At 41.7% G+C, this 20772-nt stretch overlaps 1 protein-coding gene across 2 annotated transcripts in view; it reads left to right on the top strand.

Moving 5' to 3' along the window:
* The first annotated feature begins 1382 nt into the window (after positions 1 to 1382).
* Positions 1383 to 20772, top strand: part of FHL2 (four and a half LIM domains 2) — a 27679-nt gene continuing 8289 nt past the window's right edge. Inside the window, exons 1-2 of one of the 2 annotated variants that reach the window (XM_030476255.1) lie at positions 1383 to 1758; positions 13070 to 13244. In XM_030476255.1, coding sequence (XP_030332115.1) covers positions 13089 to 13244 — 156 coding nt within the window. In that variant the 5' untranslated portion in view covers positions 1383 to 1758; positions 13070 to 13088. Of the gene's footprint in view, positions 1759 to 13064; positions 13245 to 20772 lie in introns of both variants that reach the window. The other variant, XM_030476254.2, reaches the window with a different exon arrangement.

Raw genomic sequence — 20772 nt, 5'->3', positions numbered from 1 at the left:
AAGGGAAGAGCCAGGGATGCGTGGCTAGGGAGTGCAGCAGCTTTGATTTAAATAAGCTTTAATTGCCATAGAATCATACTCCGTAATCCCACACATCCATGGTTGGTCCTCCAGGGAACAATGCCTGTGTTTTGAAAACACAACTGCAAAGGCTGCAGCAACAGACAGACCAACCCATGGGTATTGCTGGTTACTGAAATAACTCTCATCTAAAGATGAGAGGTTTTACTTATGATGGAAGAACTAGGAATGGCCCTTCCCTGCCATTTCATTCTGTCTGTGCTTTTGTAGATTTGGAGTAGCACTGTGACTAGCACATCTCATCCCCATTCCAAATCTGACTACCATTTGGATACACAAGAGGACAGTTAATTACAGATCAGGTTTCTGGGATAAGTTCACTTTGCAGGAGAAAGCCTTAGCTAATCCATATGCACACCTGCACCACCACCCAGACACGTGCCAGAACCCAGTGTCCAACACAAAAGGACATTGGACTGCCTTGCATCATCTGGATGCGAAACAACAGCAACACCATCTTGGGCCAATGGGCTTTACATATTTATCCTACATGTTCCTGCTAAGGTTGAAAGCATTCGTATTAAAGCACCTTCCTTTGGCAAGAACAAGTAAATACTAAAGTATTACCCTGAAATGCTTCCCCACCATATCCCTCAAATGGCAGACAACAGCCATCTCTCATGTGATTCTGATCCAAATTCTTCATTCTGGGAGGTTTCCCAGGACTCTCACGGTTTTGATTAACAGAATGTGTTTCTGCTAGAGTGGATGATAGATGAAATTGGATTTTGTAGCAGAAAAATCAGTTCCTGGTTATAGGAGGATTAATGGTTGCCCCTTTCCTTTCCATGTGCCCACTGACAGGGCTCTCCGCTGGGTCCTGAGCATGTGCTGAGACAATCTGTTCCTTTGGCTTTCTCTTACACAAGGGTTTTTTTAGTTTCATTAATTTCCCCTGCTCCTTTTTCCTCCTCACTATGGAGGAACTTGGAAAGAAAGAAGGGTGGGGAGAAACAAGAGTGGTCTCTGAACCTTGTAAAGAAACACCTGCACACTTGCGCCTCGTCAAAATGTGCACCTCTCCACGAAGGAGAAGAGAGACAGCTTGTTTCACTCTTCTCTGGGCAAGGTGCTAAGTTGCAGCAGGCAAAGCAGCCAAAGCAAATAAAGTCTCATACCAGTTTTAACCAAATACTTTATCCTCTCAGCCAGGTGAAGAGCCTTACAAACGTTTGGGTGTGAGCTGCTGTAAATCCTTCTGTAAAGCGCAGTCCCTCGGATTCAGCCAAGCTATGTGATTAATAAGCATCAGGGGTTTAGAGAAACAAAGGCTGAAGGAAAGGAGGGAGGGGGAGCTTTATTTTAGGATGGGGGCCAAGACAGACAAGATGTTTAGGAGGGGGAAGCATCGACACCCTTTGGAATAGAGAAAGTGTCGAACGCCAGCTGCAGAGAGCCCCAAAGAATGAGTGTCTCCGAGGCTTTTGTCTCCTTATATGGTAAAATGATAGAGAGGGGTTTTGCCGGGCAGGGGAAGGCAGCAGCCTCCTTCCACACAACGCCGGCTGCGGAGCGCTGGGATCGGAAGAGCACCGCTCTTGGCAGGCAGTGCAGAGCCCCGGCGAGCTGCACGGCTCTCCTCCGCAAGCAGGCCAGTGCGCTCTTCACACATCTGTTCATGGACGTGACCCCCTGTCCCCAGGCCAGGAGGTGACATTAGCTGCCCGCTACTGCTCTGTAAGTAAATAACCCTTTTCTTTCCCTTTCCTCCCTCCCTCCCCATGGAATATACCCGTGAAGGTGTCGCTTTAAACAAAGGGTGCGGAGAGGAGGAGAGGGTTGTTAAATGAATGCCCCAGTGGGTTGTCGGGTAAGGATGTGTGGACAGAGATTACCGGTCCCCCTTTCTCCTGAGCACACCCTGAGTGAGGAGTGTGAAGAGGAGAAAACGACAAATTTCCTATCAGCACAATTACTGCTGCATGTCCAGCCATAAAGTGACACATCAGTGAGCTGATTAGGTGCTGGGTCATTTCATGTGCAACTGTTTCTAATGACTGTATTGTGCTGCATGTGTACTCCACTGGGGAGGTGATGAAAAGTAGGAGCCAGGGTCTTAGATCCCTTACACCTACCTCTGTGCACACTCCTGCTGCCAAGCTCAACAAAGGAGCGTTTTTACGCTGTAGCAAGAGCAGATGCACATGAAACAAAGGTAGCTTTTCCTCTTTGCAGGCAAACACTGTGAACAGATTGTGTAAGGGAAAAATGGGGAGGCATCAGCATCCCATTTCTTCTTTTTACGTGGAGAGAATAAATTAGAATGCAATTCCCGATTAATAGCTCCGAATTCCTTCTTTTCAGGCTTCTCTCTGCATGCATGTGTGTGCAGCCACAATAACCCAGGTCCTTAATGTATGCTGTCTAACATGGATTTCTCTGTGTACATAATAAAGTAAATTCTAACTTTCATTGTCTGCATTAATGGCTGTTCTAAACTTTCTACTTCCCTAAAGGCATACAGCTTCTATTTAGTTCACCTGCATGTGTCATCTTTGCTGTGTACAGGGACACACGCATAGTAACAAGAAAGCAAACCTTATAAAATCTATATACCAGCAGCAGTCAGTCTGTTATTGTTACTCCCCTGACTCCTATTTAGATATGTTAACTAAGATTGCTGATTGACATTGAGATTGCCATAGTCAATAGCTATAACATTTACTGTTGCCTATACATATTTGTATGATGTCCTACATAGGAATTGTCCTAGAAGGGACCACCAGAAGGTTGTGTGTTACTCACATGCATTTGAGTGTGAAGGAATGCTGTAACTGAGATTGCCATTCAGTTTCTGCTATGAACCCTATGAGATTCCCTGCTTTTTGGCTAAAATCTTCTGTGCTTTTTATCAGCCAGATGGTAAACTGAAAATGATTGCTTCAGGCATCTGGATTTGGAAGGCAGAAAAAAAAAAGTCTATTTTTTAAACTTTATAAAAATTTCAGTCTGGTTTCTGCTCCTGTACATGTAGCTGGGAAACGGTGCACTCTAAAGTCTGCTCCATCAATATAGCATGTGTATATTCTTGACCACATTCGGAGATAATAAAAACAAAAAAGGATATGAGGTACTATAATTGTCAAAAGCTCAGTTCCTAACACTACCATAGGGTCTCTACTGTATCCAGAATCTGAGCAGAGTACCAGTAAAACTATCTTTTACCCTAGCTGTAACATAGACGATGATCTTTGGCTTCCGAGCCAACACATGGTTGAGGTGAGCGATGCAGCCATAAGGACACAAACCGCTATTGCTGAAAAATCATATTTGTGGTAGTTACCTGGGGTTGCCACCTGACATCTTCATCTGAGTAGTAGGTCTGAGGCTGGGAGATGGACCAGTTCTTGAGGTGTTTTGAGAAAGCTTGTGAGATCCCAAGACTAAACTTCTGAGGTAGAATATACTAATTTTTGGTTAACACCTTTCTGTTGTGTAGTGCTCCCATGGGAATCAGCAGCACTACACATGCAAGCACTAAGTAGTCACTTTCAGGTGGTTGAGACTTATAGCAAAATATTACTAATCTTTGTGAGATCACTGTTACCACATAGCAGTGGCTATACTGTGTCTGATATTGTTTGTGTATGCGAAGCTCCTGCCATGAAGAGCATGTAATGGTGACTCCCAAATGAAGTACTTGGGAACAGGTAGGGCCTTATTTCCTACCTACAATTATACAGTTTCTTAAGGAAGTCTAGAGAAGCCCTTTCCCTGAAGTCACATCTTTCCTGTCCATCAAGGCATCAGCACCCCCAGCTGCCACACTTTGTATTAGAAAAAAATCAGACGGCTCCTTCAATCACACAGAGCACAGTCCTCCAGGATCGCATCTTGCTTTAAACTTCAGGAGCCAAAGAAACAAAAAAAGTTGGTCACAAGGTACAACTCCTGCAATTGTGAGGGCTGGTGACAGTCTTTTCTGCCTTGCACTGCAAATTCAAGGTTTTGTTCCAAAAGAAAGGGATAAGGAGAGCTGAAAAGACCTATATTCACATGAGTGTCTCCTGGCTCAGCTCCCCAGAGCACTGAGCCCTGAGCCCGAGAGCCAAGCAATGCCTTACCTGCTGTCATCCTCATCTCCTTGCCTTGCCTCGCAGAGGTCATTCAGAATTAAGGAAGGATCACATAAATGTTAACAATATCATCCAGAAGAAATGGCTGCTTCTCCATGAAAATCAGGCTGAAAACCGAAGTAACGCCTGTTGTGGATGACCAGCATGCTGCCACTCTTATGTGGTCCCCACAGGCTAGCTACATGCAGGTCTGAGGCTCATTCATGTTTCTCTGATGAATAAATTGATCCTGAGCATCTTCAGAGAAACTCTGGATGGTGTAGCATCGTAGGCAGTCTCCTTCCCCCACTTGGGAATCTCTGCTTCAGAGATTGGGGATCTCATAATTTGCATTTTTAGACTGATTAATTCTAATTGTGTAATTTTAATTTTTCATTTACATATGCACAGTTATTTGTGATGCAGATTCACCCCAAGTGAGGCTGTGGAATGACAGGGTAATGGCAGGTTTCATGGAAATAAATCTTGGTTACATTGACAGCCAATGAAGCATTAACATTCCAACAATACTAATTAGCTATATATATAGAAAGAGACTTTGATTAAAAAACACTAGAGGCATTTTTTTAAGCCTGAACATCAAAATGCTCATGCCAGGTTAAAAGTTACAGTCCTAATTTGGATACTTTTCACACAGCCTTCTATATTATATTGGATAATACTAACTAGGATGCTAAATGGCTATTGTACATACAGCAATATGCTGTAAGAGGAATGTAAGTGACCATGACAATGACGTAAGAGTATTCACCTCTCCCTTTCACAGCAAACTTTCATCTTTAAAGTTGCATATATATCAACCAAAGCAGAGCAAGGCCTAAGGTTGCGCTTTTGGTGGTAGGAGGTAGTTTTAGACCCTTGGCAAGCACAGGCACAAAGGCGCAAAACCCCACACTCTTTACTTCATCTTTCATAATAAAAGTAGCAAGTTGAATAAAACAATAAAATACCTGTAAGACTTTACCTAGCTCTATTTTGTCATTGCTCTGAAGCATTCTCGACATTTAGTCCAAAAGTATCTTAAGAGATCAGGATCCTACTGCTGATGAATTTGCTCCTCTGCCCATACTATGCCATACATCTCTCCATGGTGGACCCAACATCTTCCTTCTTCAGTTGGAAAGGATCTCACCCACAAGTGGATTGGCTGTGTATGTCCATGTCCCCAGGCTCTCTGTGCTTGTTCCTGCATCTCTCACGTACCAGAGGTATTCAAGCCAACGTTAGCAGCTGATCTCTTTGTGTCCACCTGCCAGCCCCAAACCCCAGCAAACAAACTGGATCAAACAGTTTTCACCCATGATCCATTTTGTTAAGATGTGCCCAGTTGAACAGGTACCTCTAAGGTTTACCTAACCACCTTTGTCATGCTTTGGAAAGCCAACAGCACAGTAGCTGAGCAAAGAAGTGTGGATGCCTCACAGCCCTGAAGCATTCACTGCTACAGCAGTTTTATACGGCAGCTGAAAGACATACGTTAACTGGTCCACCAAGTCACCACACATGCCAATTATCTTAGACAGAAGCTGGCTTTGTGGTCTTGCCTCTGTAAACAGAACCAGACAGAAAGACCCAGAGTTGCTCTGTTAGAGGCCAGGACAAATAACAAAGTATTCTTCCTCCATAAGGTCCTCCCAGTTTTGCTTCTATCCTTTCTAGAAAGAAGGAAAGAGAGTATTTGGGATACTGTTCTGGTTTTGTGCCCTGGATAGTAGTACACAGGATTTCAAAAATATAGGAGAAGACAGAAATGTCACTGCATGGCAACACGTGGCCTCTGAGATTAACAGAGAAATTAGACCCTAATTACCAGAGAAATTCCCTGTCAATAAGAGAAAGCAATCCCTTTCTTGGAAAAACAAACCTCCGGTGGGGTTTAGAGTCTAGTCATTTAGCTTATACATTATTTCTGTAGGGCAGTGCCAGAGATAATGTTTTATTAATGCTATACTATCTTTCTCCTGTATCATTTTCTGTTATCTGCTTAGATGCTTTTATTGGAAATACAAATTTCTATTCTTAAGTACTATCAAGTATTTGATCTTTCTCTTTGAATAAGCCTTTGCTTATTCTGCAAGGGAAAAAAGGAAGGCAGCACATTCAAAAGGCTTTAAAATAGAAAACAAGAGCAAGCCTTTCCACTTGGACTGTGCTTTTTCTTGCTATGGTAGATTTATGATTCATGCTCCATGTTATTTCAATAGGGTCCTTTTGTAATTGAAATGTATGCAGGAATGTTGGTAAGACCATACATCCTCCATTCATTTCGATATCAATCTCAGATCATCATAGTGTAAGTTGCGTGGGGTACACTTCCAAAGTGTCAGTGCTCAGTTCTTCTGTGGCATCTGTAGTTACTACCACTGGTGATTGCACCACCACTGCTGGAGTGCCTCTAAACTGGAGCAGATCTTTATTCACTGCCAAACACAACAAACCACACAGAAACTACAACTAGAGTACTCCTTCTTCACTACTATCACTGAGATTACTTTAGCCAGGCACATGAGGAACCTCACCACACAAGAAACATTTTCTGTTTGTCTTTTTTTATTAATAGTATGTTAAGGAAAACAATCTTAAATAGCAGACTATCCACTTTCCGATTTATGATAAGCTGACTGCAATCCAGACAGGAACCAGGAATGCTTTGGTTACCTGCACATGCTAATGCAGTCCGCTTGCTCAGAAAGTTGCTCTAAAGTCCTTAAAAAGAGACACTGGAACGTTGCACCATAGGCAAAATAAGCCAGCCATACACAAGGAGGCTGAGTGGCTAGAAAAACCTAACCATGATTCTGAAGAATGTTTTAAGGTAAAAAGTCCATTAAAACCTAAATATTTTAAAATAGTTTTTAATATTTAACATGCATATAGAGAGGCCTGAGAGGAATATTTAGGAAGAGGTTTCTTTACTTCAGTTTGATATTTATTGGGTTTTATTACTACTGTTAAGTTCAAATATCAAACCAAGTTTTCCTGGCTTTTGCTGGGGCTCTGAGCTTAAAACCTTCAGAAGCAGCAGTGAATACCTCTGTAATTAGGTACTTCTAATACCTTAACCTTGATGTTGACACTGGTAAAGCAGTCTGGGCTTGTAAACAGGGCTGTCCTGGGAGAGCAATGACCTATTCTAAGGGCCTTGATTTCTTGAAAACAGGGTGCCAAATTCTGTTGATGGGCTTACTACAGGGGTGTTCTTCCATAGCAGCAGCAAAAGAGAAAGGCTTCTACTTTCTTCTCAGCTTAAAAATTTAAATGAGGAGTGCAGCCATATTTGTCTAAGCATCCCTGTCTCATTTACAAGATTAACATAAACCCTAGACCAAGGGATACAGGGTTACACAACTTGCTCCCTGCAGTAATCATGTCTCCCCCTTTTTAAGGACCTGCACAAAGATGCTGGTATGAACAACACTGATAGTAATAAGCTTTGGTGTCTCAATAACCTTGCAGATGTATTCTCCTTGCAGATGTATTCTCCTTGTCCTCTTTTTACTCAAGGAATGCACCTTCATGCAGCAGTACCCCAGTAGCCACTAGCAGGGACATAGGGGCTATGGAAGGGAAGAATGGCTGGCTGGGCTTCCTGCAGGATGATCTGTGCATCACTTGCCGCTCAGCACCTGACTAGCTTTTGTACTGGCCATCTTTAATGTAAGGAAGTGAATGTCCTTCTCTGGCCAGGGAAGGAGACTGGGCTGTTCTGCATCAGCTGGCTTGGCTCCCTATGACCAGGAGCCTGCTGCTGAAGGGTCAGGGATCCAAGGAAGTCAAAGAGACAACACCTGCCCTACAGCCAGCAAGACCTCCAAGGACTCAGGTTCCCTTTGCTCTCCCTCTGCTCTGTCACAACAGCGTCCACAAGTGCTCAATCCATGAAGAAGAGCATAAGCGACACCTGGACAGCTGAAGAAAGGGGACACCACCCCTTAATGTGTTTTAGTAAATCTAAACACACAGGACTGCTTGGCTGTCCGTGGTGTGCACCTACACCAGCTAACTTCCACACACTGAAGTTCGGGTGGATTCTGACTGTATGCAGCTTTTTTCCACCCCCCTTTTGTCAGTGCTATGACAACTAGTAATTTCTTATTTTCCTAAAGTAAATTAAAATGAAGTAAAATTAGCTTTCTTCCCCATCCCCTTGCATGGCATTATAGCCTGGTTTGAAAAATCATTATCTCTTAAAACAGTGGCTTGCAGTTGCTGCAACGAAATGATAGATAGTGAATGTGGCAGTAGCTGCAAGAGTTACAGGAAAACAATCACCTCTTGCCAGAAAGACCAGCATAGTTTGAACTTCTAGTTCAGAGTTGCAAATAAATCTTTGCATTTTAGCCTTTGGAACATTAACATAAATTGTTTCCAAATGCTCTAGACCCACATGGCTTATGTCACTGGAGATGCCAGACACAAATCTTCCTTTCTCAGGGGAAGGAAAATAAACAGATAGAAAATTCTCCATGTTCACAGTTCTTCTGGGAAGCAAGTCAGGTGGGAGAAATGTGTGTACATCTTGGAAGAAGAAGGGTGTCTCCGAAGAACTTCTATTTCCTGCACACGTGGCTAACAGAACATCCTGCTCCAGGGGCACAAGTAGATCCCCATCCCTGTTGATCTAACTGAGGTCAATAGCAAGTCCTCCTTTGACGTCTACAGGGGCTTAATTCCAGGGCTCCAGATACTGTTACAAAAAGAGATCAGATATAAATCAAACAACTCTGACATTATTTAGACAGTTTCCCTTGGCTTCTTTCTCTCTCTTGTGCATGTGTGTCTGTACTTCTCAGTGTTCAACACCCACTATGAGTGGTTCAAATAAGAGATGGACAGAACACCTTTTACTAGGCTTGCAGACATGGTTGAAAAAGCAGGGAAGGTCTGGTCCAGCTAGTCCCCTTTTCCAATAGTCAGTAGTTTCATGCGATGGGAGAACACTGGGTGATTTCTTAATGACATTATGATCCCTAATGTTTATGAGGTGATATGTTAACTGTAGCAATTACTGCTAGTAAAATGAAACTGAGCAAAAAGAGGGAGAAGATGAAAGCAGCATGATTTTTAAGTCAGCCTACTAACTTCTTGGCAATTTTCATGCCAATTCTTACTTCCTGGGAGACACAATGTGGGTAGTGCTAACATTTGGCATAAGCTATAACTTCTCTCCTAGGCATGCAATGAAAAGCTCTTTTCATTTTGGAGATGTACTTGTTATGTCTAATATTGTAGGAGGGAGACTGCATGCAGAAAAATCAGTTTCTCCTTCGTGAGGTCTGAAAAAAAAGCACAAGTATAGAATGACTACTTTTATTATAATAAAATCTAAAGATCTTGTTGTACTGCAAAGAAGCGTTATAAAGATGAGCCTCTGGCCCACAAAGCTTTACAGTCAACAGGTATCAAACACATGAGGAAGAAATAGATCAATGGGAGGAGGATGAATTGCAATTTGTGTCCCTCCACAACTGTGCACGTCTTTTGTGGTTTTTCCTTAAAGCCCAAAGCAGTGCATAAAGCCTGCACTAAGCTAAGCACAGTTTTTTTATATGACAGGAACCAACAGACATGTACAAAGTGACAGGCAAAAACATTGCTTAGGATGACTTCACATTTCTTGTTTGTAAGACAAGTGAACCAACTTGTTTGACATTCCTGATGATTTTTCAGTAGATAGGCCCCATAATTACTTTACATTGAATTCTTTCCAGAGAAGAAAAAAATTGTCAAATAGCCTCAAAATACCACATAGTAGATCATAAAATCCAATCCAAGGTCCAGATCTAAACAGCCTGGAATCTGGGATGCTTCACCCTGAATTACAGCTTTCTGAATGAAACCACATGAACTTGAATTCCTAACTTGAAGAGATATTGGATCTGAGAGTGGTGCCAGATCCAATAAATGATTTGTTCAGCTAAAACCAACATGCAGGTCTTTGAAATTTTCCTTTCTTGTCTTTTGATTTCCCAGATCTCTGGAGCTGTGCTTCAAACCCCATTCAGTGATGCCCCTGCAGTGTCCTCATATAGCAAAGTTCACCCCTAAATCTGTTTGGGACATAGGAATCAGGCCTGCATCTCCCTGCTTGGGGTGAGGGGGACAATCCCCTGTGATAATCTTAGAGCACATTTAACAAAATGAGATCCCTTTCAGCATAAGGAGGCAAGTCCCAGGTATTTTCTAGAATAAAGGCAGAGACTATTAAATGATTATTGCATAAAATTTTTAATATTAAATAAATTCCTAAATGGATTTATTAAATAATGCTTGTCTCTGCTCCCCTGAAAAGCACTCAGAAAATCATACAGCACTCACTAAGAAACCTCCTGTGACCAAGAGACAGGAACATCCACCTCCAAGGAAATAGTCCCTCTTCCAGTCACAAAGCACTTCTATATTTTAGGTTTAGCAGCTTTGGATGAAGGACAGAGATGGTATAAACCTGTAAAGGAATCGCAGTCTGTGATTTTGCTTTTGCACATCGTGACTGCAGAGAAATTTTTCTCCCTTTGGGATCACACATCTACTTTTAATTCAGGGATAGAAAGAACTAATTCTGAAAAAGGTGAAAAATGCAAGTTCATAAATGGTTCCTGCTCACACTTTAGCTTAGTAATAATGTACATTAACTATATAACCAAATCCTATCATTTGGAAAAAGTATCTAATAAAGTCTGGCAAAAAGTATAGATTTGCCTTAAATACGGACTATTCAGGCAAAGCTATCACTCCTCTCAGCTCCAGTTTATACTGGTCTAATTCCATTAATTTTGCTTAAATTACTCCTTGAAGGAAATTAGGTCCTCTCTAGTTCTTTCATAGGAAAGTGTAAATGTGTTATGTAGGTTGGGCATGTAAACAGACCCAAATCTGAGGGGAAAATAAATTCACCATCACCTTTTTAAATGTTGTGGCACAGGTGACACCTCTGCTTCAAGAGGAGACTAACTTGCTGGAAGCAGTTATTAAGGAAAGATCACTCTATACCGGCCTTGTTCTCCTCCCTTATACTTTCATTGCTAGCTGCTGCTGTTGGAGAAAGGCTAGAATGGAACTTTGGGTAGTCATTGCACTTCTCTTTCCAGCATAAGTCTTCTTACTTTCTGTCTTTTAGTTGCCACCCCCTGTGATCCTCCCTACTCCTTAAGGACCAAGAGCACCTAACAGCCTCCTAGCTCCCCTTTGGGATAAGAAAGTTAATTAGTTCCCAGAGCATTTCTAGGGTCAAAGCAGCTGGACTGTTACTCCTGGGTTGCCAGTAGCACTGATAACCAGCTGCCAGGATTTTTCTTCCAAGCACATTTTGGAGCTTAGTAATTTCTCTCTCTTTCTTCATTAGTAGTTACTTGGAGTTCAAAAGACTTCCCAGCAGCTGAGCCATCACTTAGCTACTTCTACGTGCTAAAAGCACTCACCCCTTAGTCTGTGCTAGTCACTATACAATTCAGCAGTTGCGCATTAAAAAGAAAAAAAGCTTTCTAGCCATTAAAACAAACTTTGCCCATTCAAACTGCCCTAAAACCTTAATCAAACCCCAGCAATGAGGAATAAAAGATAATAATAAAAACTGAAATCCTGGAGGAGAACTCAGGATTTCAGAATGCCCTAAGGGTGATTTCCACTGCCAGAAGGAGAGGACAAACTCCAGAATTGAGCAACCTGTGCCAAGAACACTAAGCAAGTAACAGCTTTCTGTTTAAAACCAAGAGCTGAAATTGGCAAAAGGACCGCAGCTGCTGTAAATGTCACTTGCGCATGAAAGAGGTAGACTCTTAAGCCATTAGTACTCAAAACATTTTAGGCTTTATAGACCAAATGGGGCTTAAAGAGGAGATGAGTCCTGGCATGCAGTGAAGATCATGCAGTCCAGGTGGAATGTGCTTTCCGCCTGGGAAATTTCCCTGCCTAAGTAGGCAGCTATGCCCTGCTCCAGCTGTAACCTCCAAGCAGATTTCAGGTGCAACACATGCTGCAAGACTCAGGTTAAGAAAGAAGCTGATGACTCCAATGAAACCCAAAATAACTTGTCCCAGGCAATAATGAGCATTCAGGCAAGTAATCAAAGGCATTTGTGTCATCATTGCTTGCGTGCGCATCCAGAAAATGCTGGAGATATAACAAGACCTGAGGAGCAAACAGCAATTGTCCCTAATTCAGACAAGCTGATAAATCATTTGCAGGTTCTGCTGCTTGTCAACAATCATTGTTTGGTATTTGTCTGAACAAGGGCAGCTAGCTCCCATTTGTGTCCCAGTATGCCACATCTGTTGGATAACTCATTCAACTGCATCAAGGAAGAATCAGATATACAATCACTACCCCATAGTCCCATGCATGAGCAGAGCTAGAGGGTTGGTGTCTCACTGCAGGGCAATGATTGCCAGACATTGGCTCACTGAGAATGTAGAGAAGGAAGGGGCAGGAGCACCTAACAGTGGTGCCTAACAGCCTGTGCATGACTAAAGTCTATCAGCAATGCAAACCTTTTTCTTGCCTTATGGAGGAGATGTTGCTCCTTCTGAAGATTAGCTGGCTCATCCTCTTAATGTACTTGGTTCCCTCCATCCCCTACAGAAACGACTTCTTGTTTTGGACCTATTGGTCAAATCCCGTTCACAAATCCCACATGAATGCTTCAAACTCAGGCTTTACTCCTCTCTCACCTCTAACGCTAGCTCTGGTCAAAGACAAGTTCACTGGATGGCTAAAGTAGATGGACTATTGTCATTACCCAGCACTGCAAAATTTATAGTCCAGTTTCTTCCTATTGTGCTCATTTATATGACTGAAAGATTACTTAAAATTGGGGTACATTGTGATAAACTAGAATCAATACACCTTTACTGGGGGATTGGGTCAAGGGTATCTCAGTCTTACCTGTGCCTATTTCTGTCTTTGTGGTAGGATAGCTGGACTCCAGACACCAACATGACTGAACGCTTTGACTGTCACTACTGCAAAGAGTCCCTGTTTGGTAAGAAGTACATCCTGAAGGAGGACAGTCCCTACTGCGTGAAATGCTATGAAAACCTTTATTCCAATACCTGCGAGGAATGCAAAAAACCTATTGGTGCTGACTGCAAGGTATGCCAGACTTGTGTCTTATTACAGAAATCCTGACAGAGTAGCCTTGATATGTAGCTCTGAGTCATGATGCTGGAAAGATCCAGCTTAACAGCTACCTTGGGATTTCTTTTGGTTGGAAAGCAAGCTTTCTGAACCCCTGTATCTGCTTTTCACCACTTCACATGGCAAACCTTTCTTTAGCAGGCATGTTAAGGAAGAACACCCCTTTCTTCCAGTAAGATACAGGATGATGTGATCTTAGAATATATCTCTAACTCATTAGCAGACTCCAACTGTCCCTGGGGCCAGCTGGGATCTGGAAAGGTGGCAGAAACTGGTTTTGCCGACCTTTGGGTCAGAGCCAGCTCACTGCTGGCTTTGCAGTGACCACAGTTCAGTTGTCGTCAAAAGACAAGACACATTTAAGAAAATTTGCCAACTCATGGATGACCAAAATCTGGCTAATGTTGACCCAAGCAATAAGTCAGAACACAGAATAATTATTCATCTAAATACAGTGGAGTATAACTAAAGATTGGAAAGGACAGAGAAAAGGCCTCGCTTGATCGAGCTATGCACTCCTGCACCACATGGAAGCACCTACCTGGTACATATAAGGTGCGACCACCTGCATTTCTTTTAAATTAACCAAAACAACCAGAGTTCATGACAGTTTTACTCTGGCTGAATGAAGACATGTGATATTTGAGCCATCCAGTGAAGTGTCTGTTGGGCTGCTACAGACAGACTTCATCCAATATACATCCTCCTTGCACAAAATTGACCTGTTCGAAATTGGCTGAGAGTTTCACTGACAAGGGTGAGTTTGCATTAGAACCGAAATTTGCATTGCATGGCCATGGGATTTTTGACTGGTATGAGGAGGTCTGACGTTTTATTTCCTACACTGCTGATCTGTATCTCTAGAAGCACCAATTAGTCCTTCTTACTCAAACTACCGCTCTATCACTAGTTCAGAGGTATAAAATACGTGCTTACTCAGATTAGGAAAAATAAATGTCTTTTATCTTCCAAATTGATCTATCCCACCCTACTGGCAAATCAGTAGGAAAGCCCCTTTCAGAAACCTTATAAAGGTTCACCATCATGACAGGGAACCGGCAATAAAATGTAAGAGGGTATAAAACTGCCAGCTTTCCTACAGCTCATAAATATTCAGATTAGAGGAGAGATACAGCTGGCCTGACCTGAAAAAGCAAAATATTCCTGCCCCATTCCAGAATGCGCTTTTGTTTTAAAGTCTCTTTCTAATCCCCTGAGAAGATATTTCCATGTGTTGATATGCAAGAATTTAAAAACTTGGACCAGCTTCAACAAATCTTGGACAAAGTATTCAGGAATTAATCAGGCTGAACTTTTCAACCCAGATTTATGGATTTAGGGAGTGAAGGTGTTATCTGATATACTGCTCTTCTGTATTTTTTAGCAAGACACACTCTAGTAGCAGATAGGAAAAAAAGTCCCTAATTGTCTGCAATGTAAGAATATCTTATATAGGTAAAGAATCAGAACTATATGTGGAAAACACAGCTAAAAAAGATTCTAAGACATCTATGTCAACTAAGATAAAGATTTCTTTAGAGAGCTATAAAGTGTACCAGAAACAAATGCATCCTTTTTTGTTTCTGCGATTGCTGATATTTGTACCTGCCCAAGCTTTATGCTGCAGCTTTTGAACCTGTTGACCAATTTCAACCAAATCCTGACAGAGGGATAAAAGATGCAAACTTAAATTCCTGCAAGTTTTCTGGAAAAAAAAAAAAAAACATGTGGTTTGGTAGAAAAAGAGATTATATTAAGGTTCCCACTGAGAGGAAAACTAGAGAAGTTTTCCAATGAAAGTGATAGATTCTAGTGAATATATTTAAGAGAGCCCTTACAAGTGCCTCAGCCACAAGATAAGTTTCAGTTGAAGCTTGTGCACTATATGGCAGAGCATAATTCAGCCATGAACACAAAGTCACGAAAATAATCATGCTTCTGCTCCTCATGAAACTGTATGTATACATAGGTATATAAATACATGAGAAACATTCACAGACATATATTTATGTATTTTATTATATATCTTTTTACACATTGCATTTTCCCCTGAGCAAAGAAGATAAAACGTACTGTGTCGGGGAATAAAACCTGTATGTTTACTGCAGGTACAAAATAGACTCCATATTTATTTGTATGTTCTGACATAGCCTTTATACAGCTGTAAAATCTGGAATGAAAAGCTGTAAAATCTGGAACAAAGCCTAATGGAGTGACAACATTGTCAGAAAGGGTCACATCCAGGCCTACGCATCTGGCAGGGGCACCCATCTTCACATCCACATGGCAACCTGAAAAGTAATATGTAGCTCTTACCTCAGATCCTCAGTCTCTTCTTGGCCACCACTGTTGCTCTATACTGAGAAGAGGTGAATGGACAACCGAGCTGCAGTTGAGACACTCTTAATTTCCCTCCTACCAGCCCTTCCAATTAAAACCAACTACCCTATAGCTGAAAGGGTTACACCAAAGTAAAAGTGGTGTTGACAAGAGGACATACACCTCTCCACCTCTGACACTACTGTAGTGTATCAGCACTGGTGCGTAGCATCAGTTCACCTGAGCTGAACTTAAGCTTGCCCAGACACTGGTAGTGCTCCAGCTTTGACAGCACTAGGCTCTGAGAGGATCAAACAGATGCCAGGTTTTCACCTTCTGTTTTAGCTATGGCACAGAGCATACAAGACAACTATCTGAGGAGAAGCTTTCTTTGCATACAAATCAGGGGAGAATTTGCTCCACTATCTTTCTATGGTAATGTACGGGTAATTGTGAATGTAACTGAGTAATAACTACTTTGTTCCTTATTTTAAATCTTTTTTTTTTTCCACCACAAAAACCTCCCAAATGGCAATATGTGTCTGAATGGCAGACACCTTTGGACTTCAGCCATTTCATTAGCTGTAAACAATTCTAGCTGATGTTTATGAAACTTTCACAGGCAGATTAAAAACTTCATATACTGAGTGGTAGGAGGCACTGCCAGGCAGTATGAAGACACGGTGCCATTTCTCTCGCAGCTATTACGCATTATCCATATGCCAACAGGTTCTAGTAGAAATTTACTCTTTCTAAAAAGAATTGGCCTTTCGCTGCCTATGTCCCTGGTGAACGCTCACCACACCTACAGCTTCATACTTCCTTCTGGAAATCCATCCATTATGTTCTCATTTGCTTAACTGCTGAAGTGTGACTTTTTGTTGATTTTGGCTCTTTTAATAGTTCCTTGCAGGCCCTATGGCACAGAAACCATCACAAATACAGGCAATACCTACAGTAATCCAGTGTTTAATGCAGTCCATAAGTCGGCCTTGGCAGGCAGGAGGGTGTGTAAACTCTCTGCAAAACGTGAGAATGAAATTAAGAGTGGATTTTGGGATAAAGCTACTGTGTCAGCATGCAGGCCAAAATTGAATCAATATGCATAAACTAAATCAAAAAAAAGGCCTTTAGTAATGTGGATCAGGAAAGGGAGAAAATACTTGTCATTCTAATTCTTAATGTTTAAAACCTGTCTTGAGTTACAACACTCTTGCAGTGTATTACTGAATATCAGACTAGTTGTTATGAAGTGGAATAGTAAAAAAGGCAGATACATTCACCTGTTCTTATATGCCTAAGGGGATGGGTTCAGCACAATGTGTGCAAAGGACCTCCACTTGGCCCACTCTATGACGTCTGTTTCAGAAACTTCCATCATTAATTTGGTTGTCCCAAGGAACACTAAGCTGAAATTCTCAGCTGAGACTAAGTCTCAGATCAGGCTGAGAAAAGCATCTGTTCAAATTTTAGTAGTTTCAGAGATTGCTAATTTGGTTACTTTTCATCTTCAAATGAAACCAGACAAGGGAAGCATTATTTTCCATGTTCAGAAGAAATGTACCTGTTCTACCTGCAAATTCTGCCGCAGGATTTATTTCAGCTCTGGAGAGACAGGCATTGTCCTCCTCCCCTTCTCTTTTCACTAGTAGCACATCTGGAACTGGTCTGGTGCTCTCTGCACTTCAGCTGCAAAACACTTGTAGTGGACAGACTATGTTCATGAGCATCTGTGTGCATGCATCTCCATATAGTTAGACACCTATATGAAGCAGCAGGGACTCATTTCCCTGGAGCTGCACAAAGTAGCTGAGAAGTCATGCTGATCAATATTTTAAGGATACACTCCAGTTCTGAGTCCACAATAGTACTTCATTTTTTTTAATTCTCCTTCGGAAACCCATGCAATAAACAAGAATTAGTTGTATATCAATTGTACCTTCTGCTGGAACAGATTTATCTGGCTACAATCAGCTAGAGTAACATAGCTCACCTGCCTAGAGCAAACCTAATGCCCTTTCAGCTTAACCGGGGACTTGCCTTACAGTCAAACAAGCTGGAAGTCAGTTTTGCGCATGCAACTTCTCCAGTGCAGAATCTGTTCCAGATCAATATATCCACAGCTTGTGTACAAGCCAAAGGCTCCAGTTAGATATGCAACACACTGAAGCAGATCTTGTCACCTTGTTACACTGACCTAAGAACAATCATTATGCAGAATTGGACTTCCTTGCTTCAGATGTGACAGATTCAGAGAGAGAAAGCAATATCATGGAGTCATAGAATACCAGGTTGGAATGGACCTCAAGGATCATCTGTTCCAACCTTTCTAGGCAAAGAATGACCTAGACTAGATGTCCCAGCACCCTGTCCAGATGAATCTTAAAAGTGTCCGAGACTGGGGAAGCCATCACTTCCCTGGCGATATTATTCCAATGACTGATTGTTCTCATTGTGAAAAATTTTCTAGTGTCCAGTTGGAATCTCCCCAGGAGTAACTTGTGTCCATCACCCCTCATCTTTTCCATATGACTCCTTGTAAAAAGAGAGTCTCCATCTTCTTTGTAGCCACTCTTTAAATACTGGAACATGGTGATAAGGTCTCCCTTGAGCTTTCTTTTCTCAAAGCTGAACAGACACACTTCTCTCAGCCTTTCCTCATGGCAGGCTTCCCAGTCCTTTGATCATCTTTTTGGTCCTTCTCTGGATTCTCCAGCTTGTCCACACCTATTTTTGTATAGCGGGGACCAAAACTGAATGCAGTATTCCAGGTGTGACCTGACAAGTGCTGAATAGAGTAGGATAATGACATCTTTATCTCTGCTGGTGATGCCCTTCCTGATGTCATAGAATCCTAGAATCAATTAGATTAGATTGGAAAAGACCCTTAAGATCATCAAGTCCAACTGTTAACCCAGGACTGCCAAGTCCACCACTAAACCATGTCACTAAGATCCTCATCTACACATTTTCTTAACACTTACAGGGATGGCAATTCCACCATTTCTCTGGGCAGCCTGTTCCAATGCCTGATCACCCTTTCAGTGAAGACATTTTTCCTAATATCCAATCTAAACCTCCCCTGGCACAGCTTGAGGCCGTGACCTCTTGTCCTATCACTTGTTACTTGGGAGAAGAGATCGACCCACACCTCACAAGAACCTCTTTCAGGCAGAGAGCGATAAGGTCCCTGCTGAGCCTTCTCTTTTCCAGATTAAACACCCCCAGGTCCCTCAGCCGTTCCTCATCAGACTTGTGCTCCAAACCCTTCACCAGGTTTGCTGCCCTTTTCTGGACCTGCTCCAGCACCCAGCATGTTGTTGGCTTTTTTTGCTGAAGCAGCACACTGTTCACTCATATTGAATTTGTTGTCCACCAGGACCCCCGGGTTCCTTTCTGCAGAGCTGCTCCCCAGCTGGGTAGATCCCAGCCTGTGCTATACTCTTGGACTGTGTTTTCCCAGGTGCAAGACCTTACACTTGTTGTTGTTGAACTTCATAAGGTTCATGAGGTTAGTCCACTCTTCCAGCCTATCGAGGTCATCCTGTAGGGCGGCTCTCCCTTCCAAGGTGTCCCCTTCCCCACTCAGTTTGGTATCCACCTCATTGGTCTAATATTCTACTGCAGGCATGTCAAAGTCAGACATCTTAGACTCCCTCTACATTCGATGACAATATCTGTTCTAATAATCCAGGGCAGCTAGAGATGATTCAAAGTCAGCCTGTATCTTGAGTACTTTGGGTTGTAGTTGTCCTTCATCACTTTGCCATGATGAGGTATCTGCTACTTTCACCTACCCAGCTACTGCCTATACAGTAGGCAATAGTTGCCATCATAACTTACTCAAGGATTAAGCCTTTCATCACTGACACCTAATCGATACCTTCATTAATCCTCTTCTTAAAGACATGCACTTTCCACAGGGTATAATTTTATTGATAAACCAAGAAAGAACTAAAGTAGATACCGGCACATGAATTTTGGATATAAAAACAGCCTGCAGAATATTGCAGAAAGAGGAGAAAGGCAGCAAGTGGGGAAAAAAAATAAATTGAATACACCCTATTACAAGAGAAAGAAAACCAGATCTGTTGTCATTCTACTTTCTAGCTGGCAAATTTCACATTTTGGAAAACTGTTGGCTGTATGTTGTATTTTTCTGTTGAGAATATTATTCCCCCCTGAGATCAGATTGAGGCTATTCAGCTTTATTTAAAGAGAGAAAAAAAAAGTAAATAAATTCCAACAAAGATATTTTTCATTTTTCTCTTAGAAAAGATCAAAATTTGGCAGTAGAAATTTGTGTTGTTTCAAAATGAGTTAGCCGAAAGGAATAGATGAGCTGAATAAACAACTGTCTGAAAGCTGTAAAGTAGGAGTCTTAGATACTGGGTTGCTGAGTGCAAACTCAGAGATGAAAGACACATTGGATACCAATTGTTACTCACAGTGATTGAAGAGATTAGGTGAGTAGCATAAATGTCCAAACAAAAATTCTTAATTGCATGGTCAAGTTCTGACTGAAGTTACTCTAGTTTAACAAGTTACCATATAACAGCTGAGCTAGGCAAAACTATTTCAGTGTTTCCTGTTGGCTATTTATGAGAACAGGGCTCCTGCAGGCATAACGTGCTGCTATTTTAGGTTAGCCTAATACACAGTATCTTCTGTTTGCTCTCAGCCAAGATTGAACATTTGGAGTTACCTGTGACTGTACTGACTTAGAGAGGCTTAGGCCTAATTGTGTTTGAACACTGTGTGATGCTTCCATTTTCACAATAAAAAAATCTGATGATCCACAACTCATTCTTTTCCTTCAGTTAACTAGATTCAGTGTTTGAAATTAATACATAGTGATCTTGAGCTACAACCTGAGAAGCTATTTCTGCTATGTTGTTATACTTCCTATTCAGGACAATATTAGCTCCCTTTGATTCCCACCTCAAACCAAAGCCACTTCGGGGCAGACACCTTTTCTTGTAATGATCCAAGCTTCATTTTCTTTGAAGTCCAAAGACAGTGTTGAAGTGTTACATTTAATTTAAATTTTAATTTAAATTCATTTAAATTTTAAAAGGCACAATCCATCCCTTTAAGTCACAATTTTTAGAAGGACTTGGCACTTTTTAAATAATAAAAGTACCACTGCAGAGAGTTTTTTAAG

This window comes from Strigops habroptila, chromosome 2 (assembly GCF_004027225.2).
Source record: "Strigops habroptila isolate Jane chromosome 2, bStrHab1.2.pri, whole genome shotgun sequence".
Classification (NCBI taxonomy): Eukaryota; Metazoa; Chordata; class Aves; order Psittaciformes; family Psittacidae; genus Strigops; species Strigops habroptila.
This window is presented reverse-complemented; position numbering and strand designations above follow the sequence as displayed.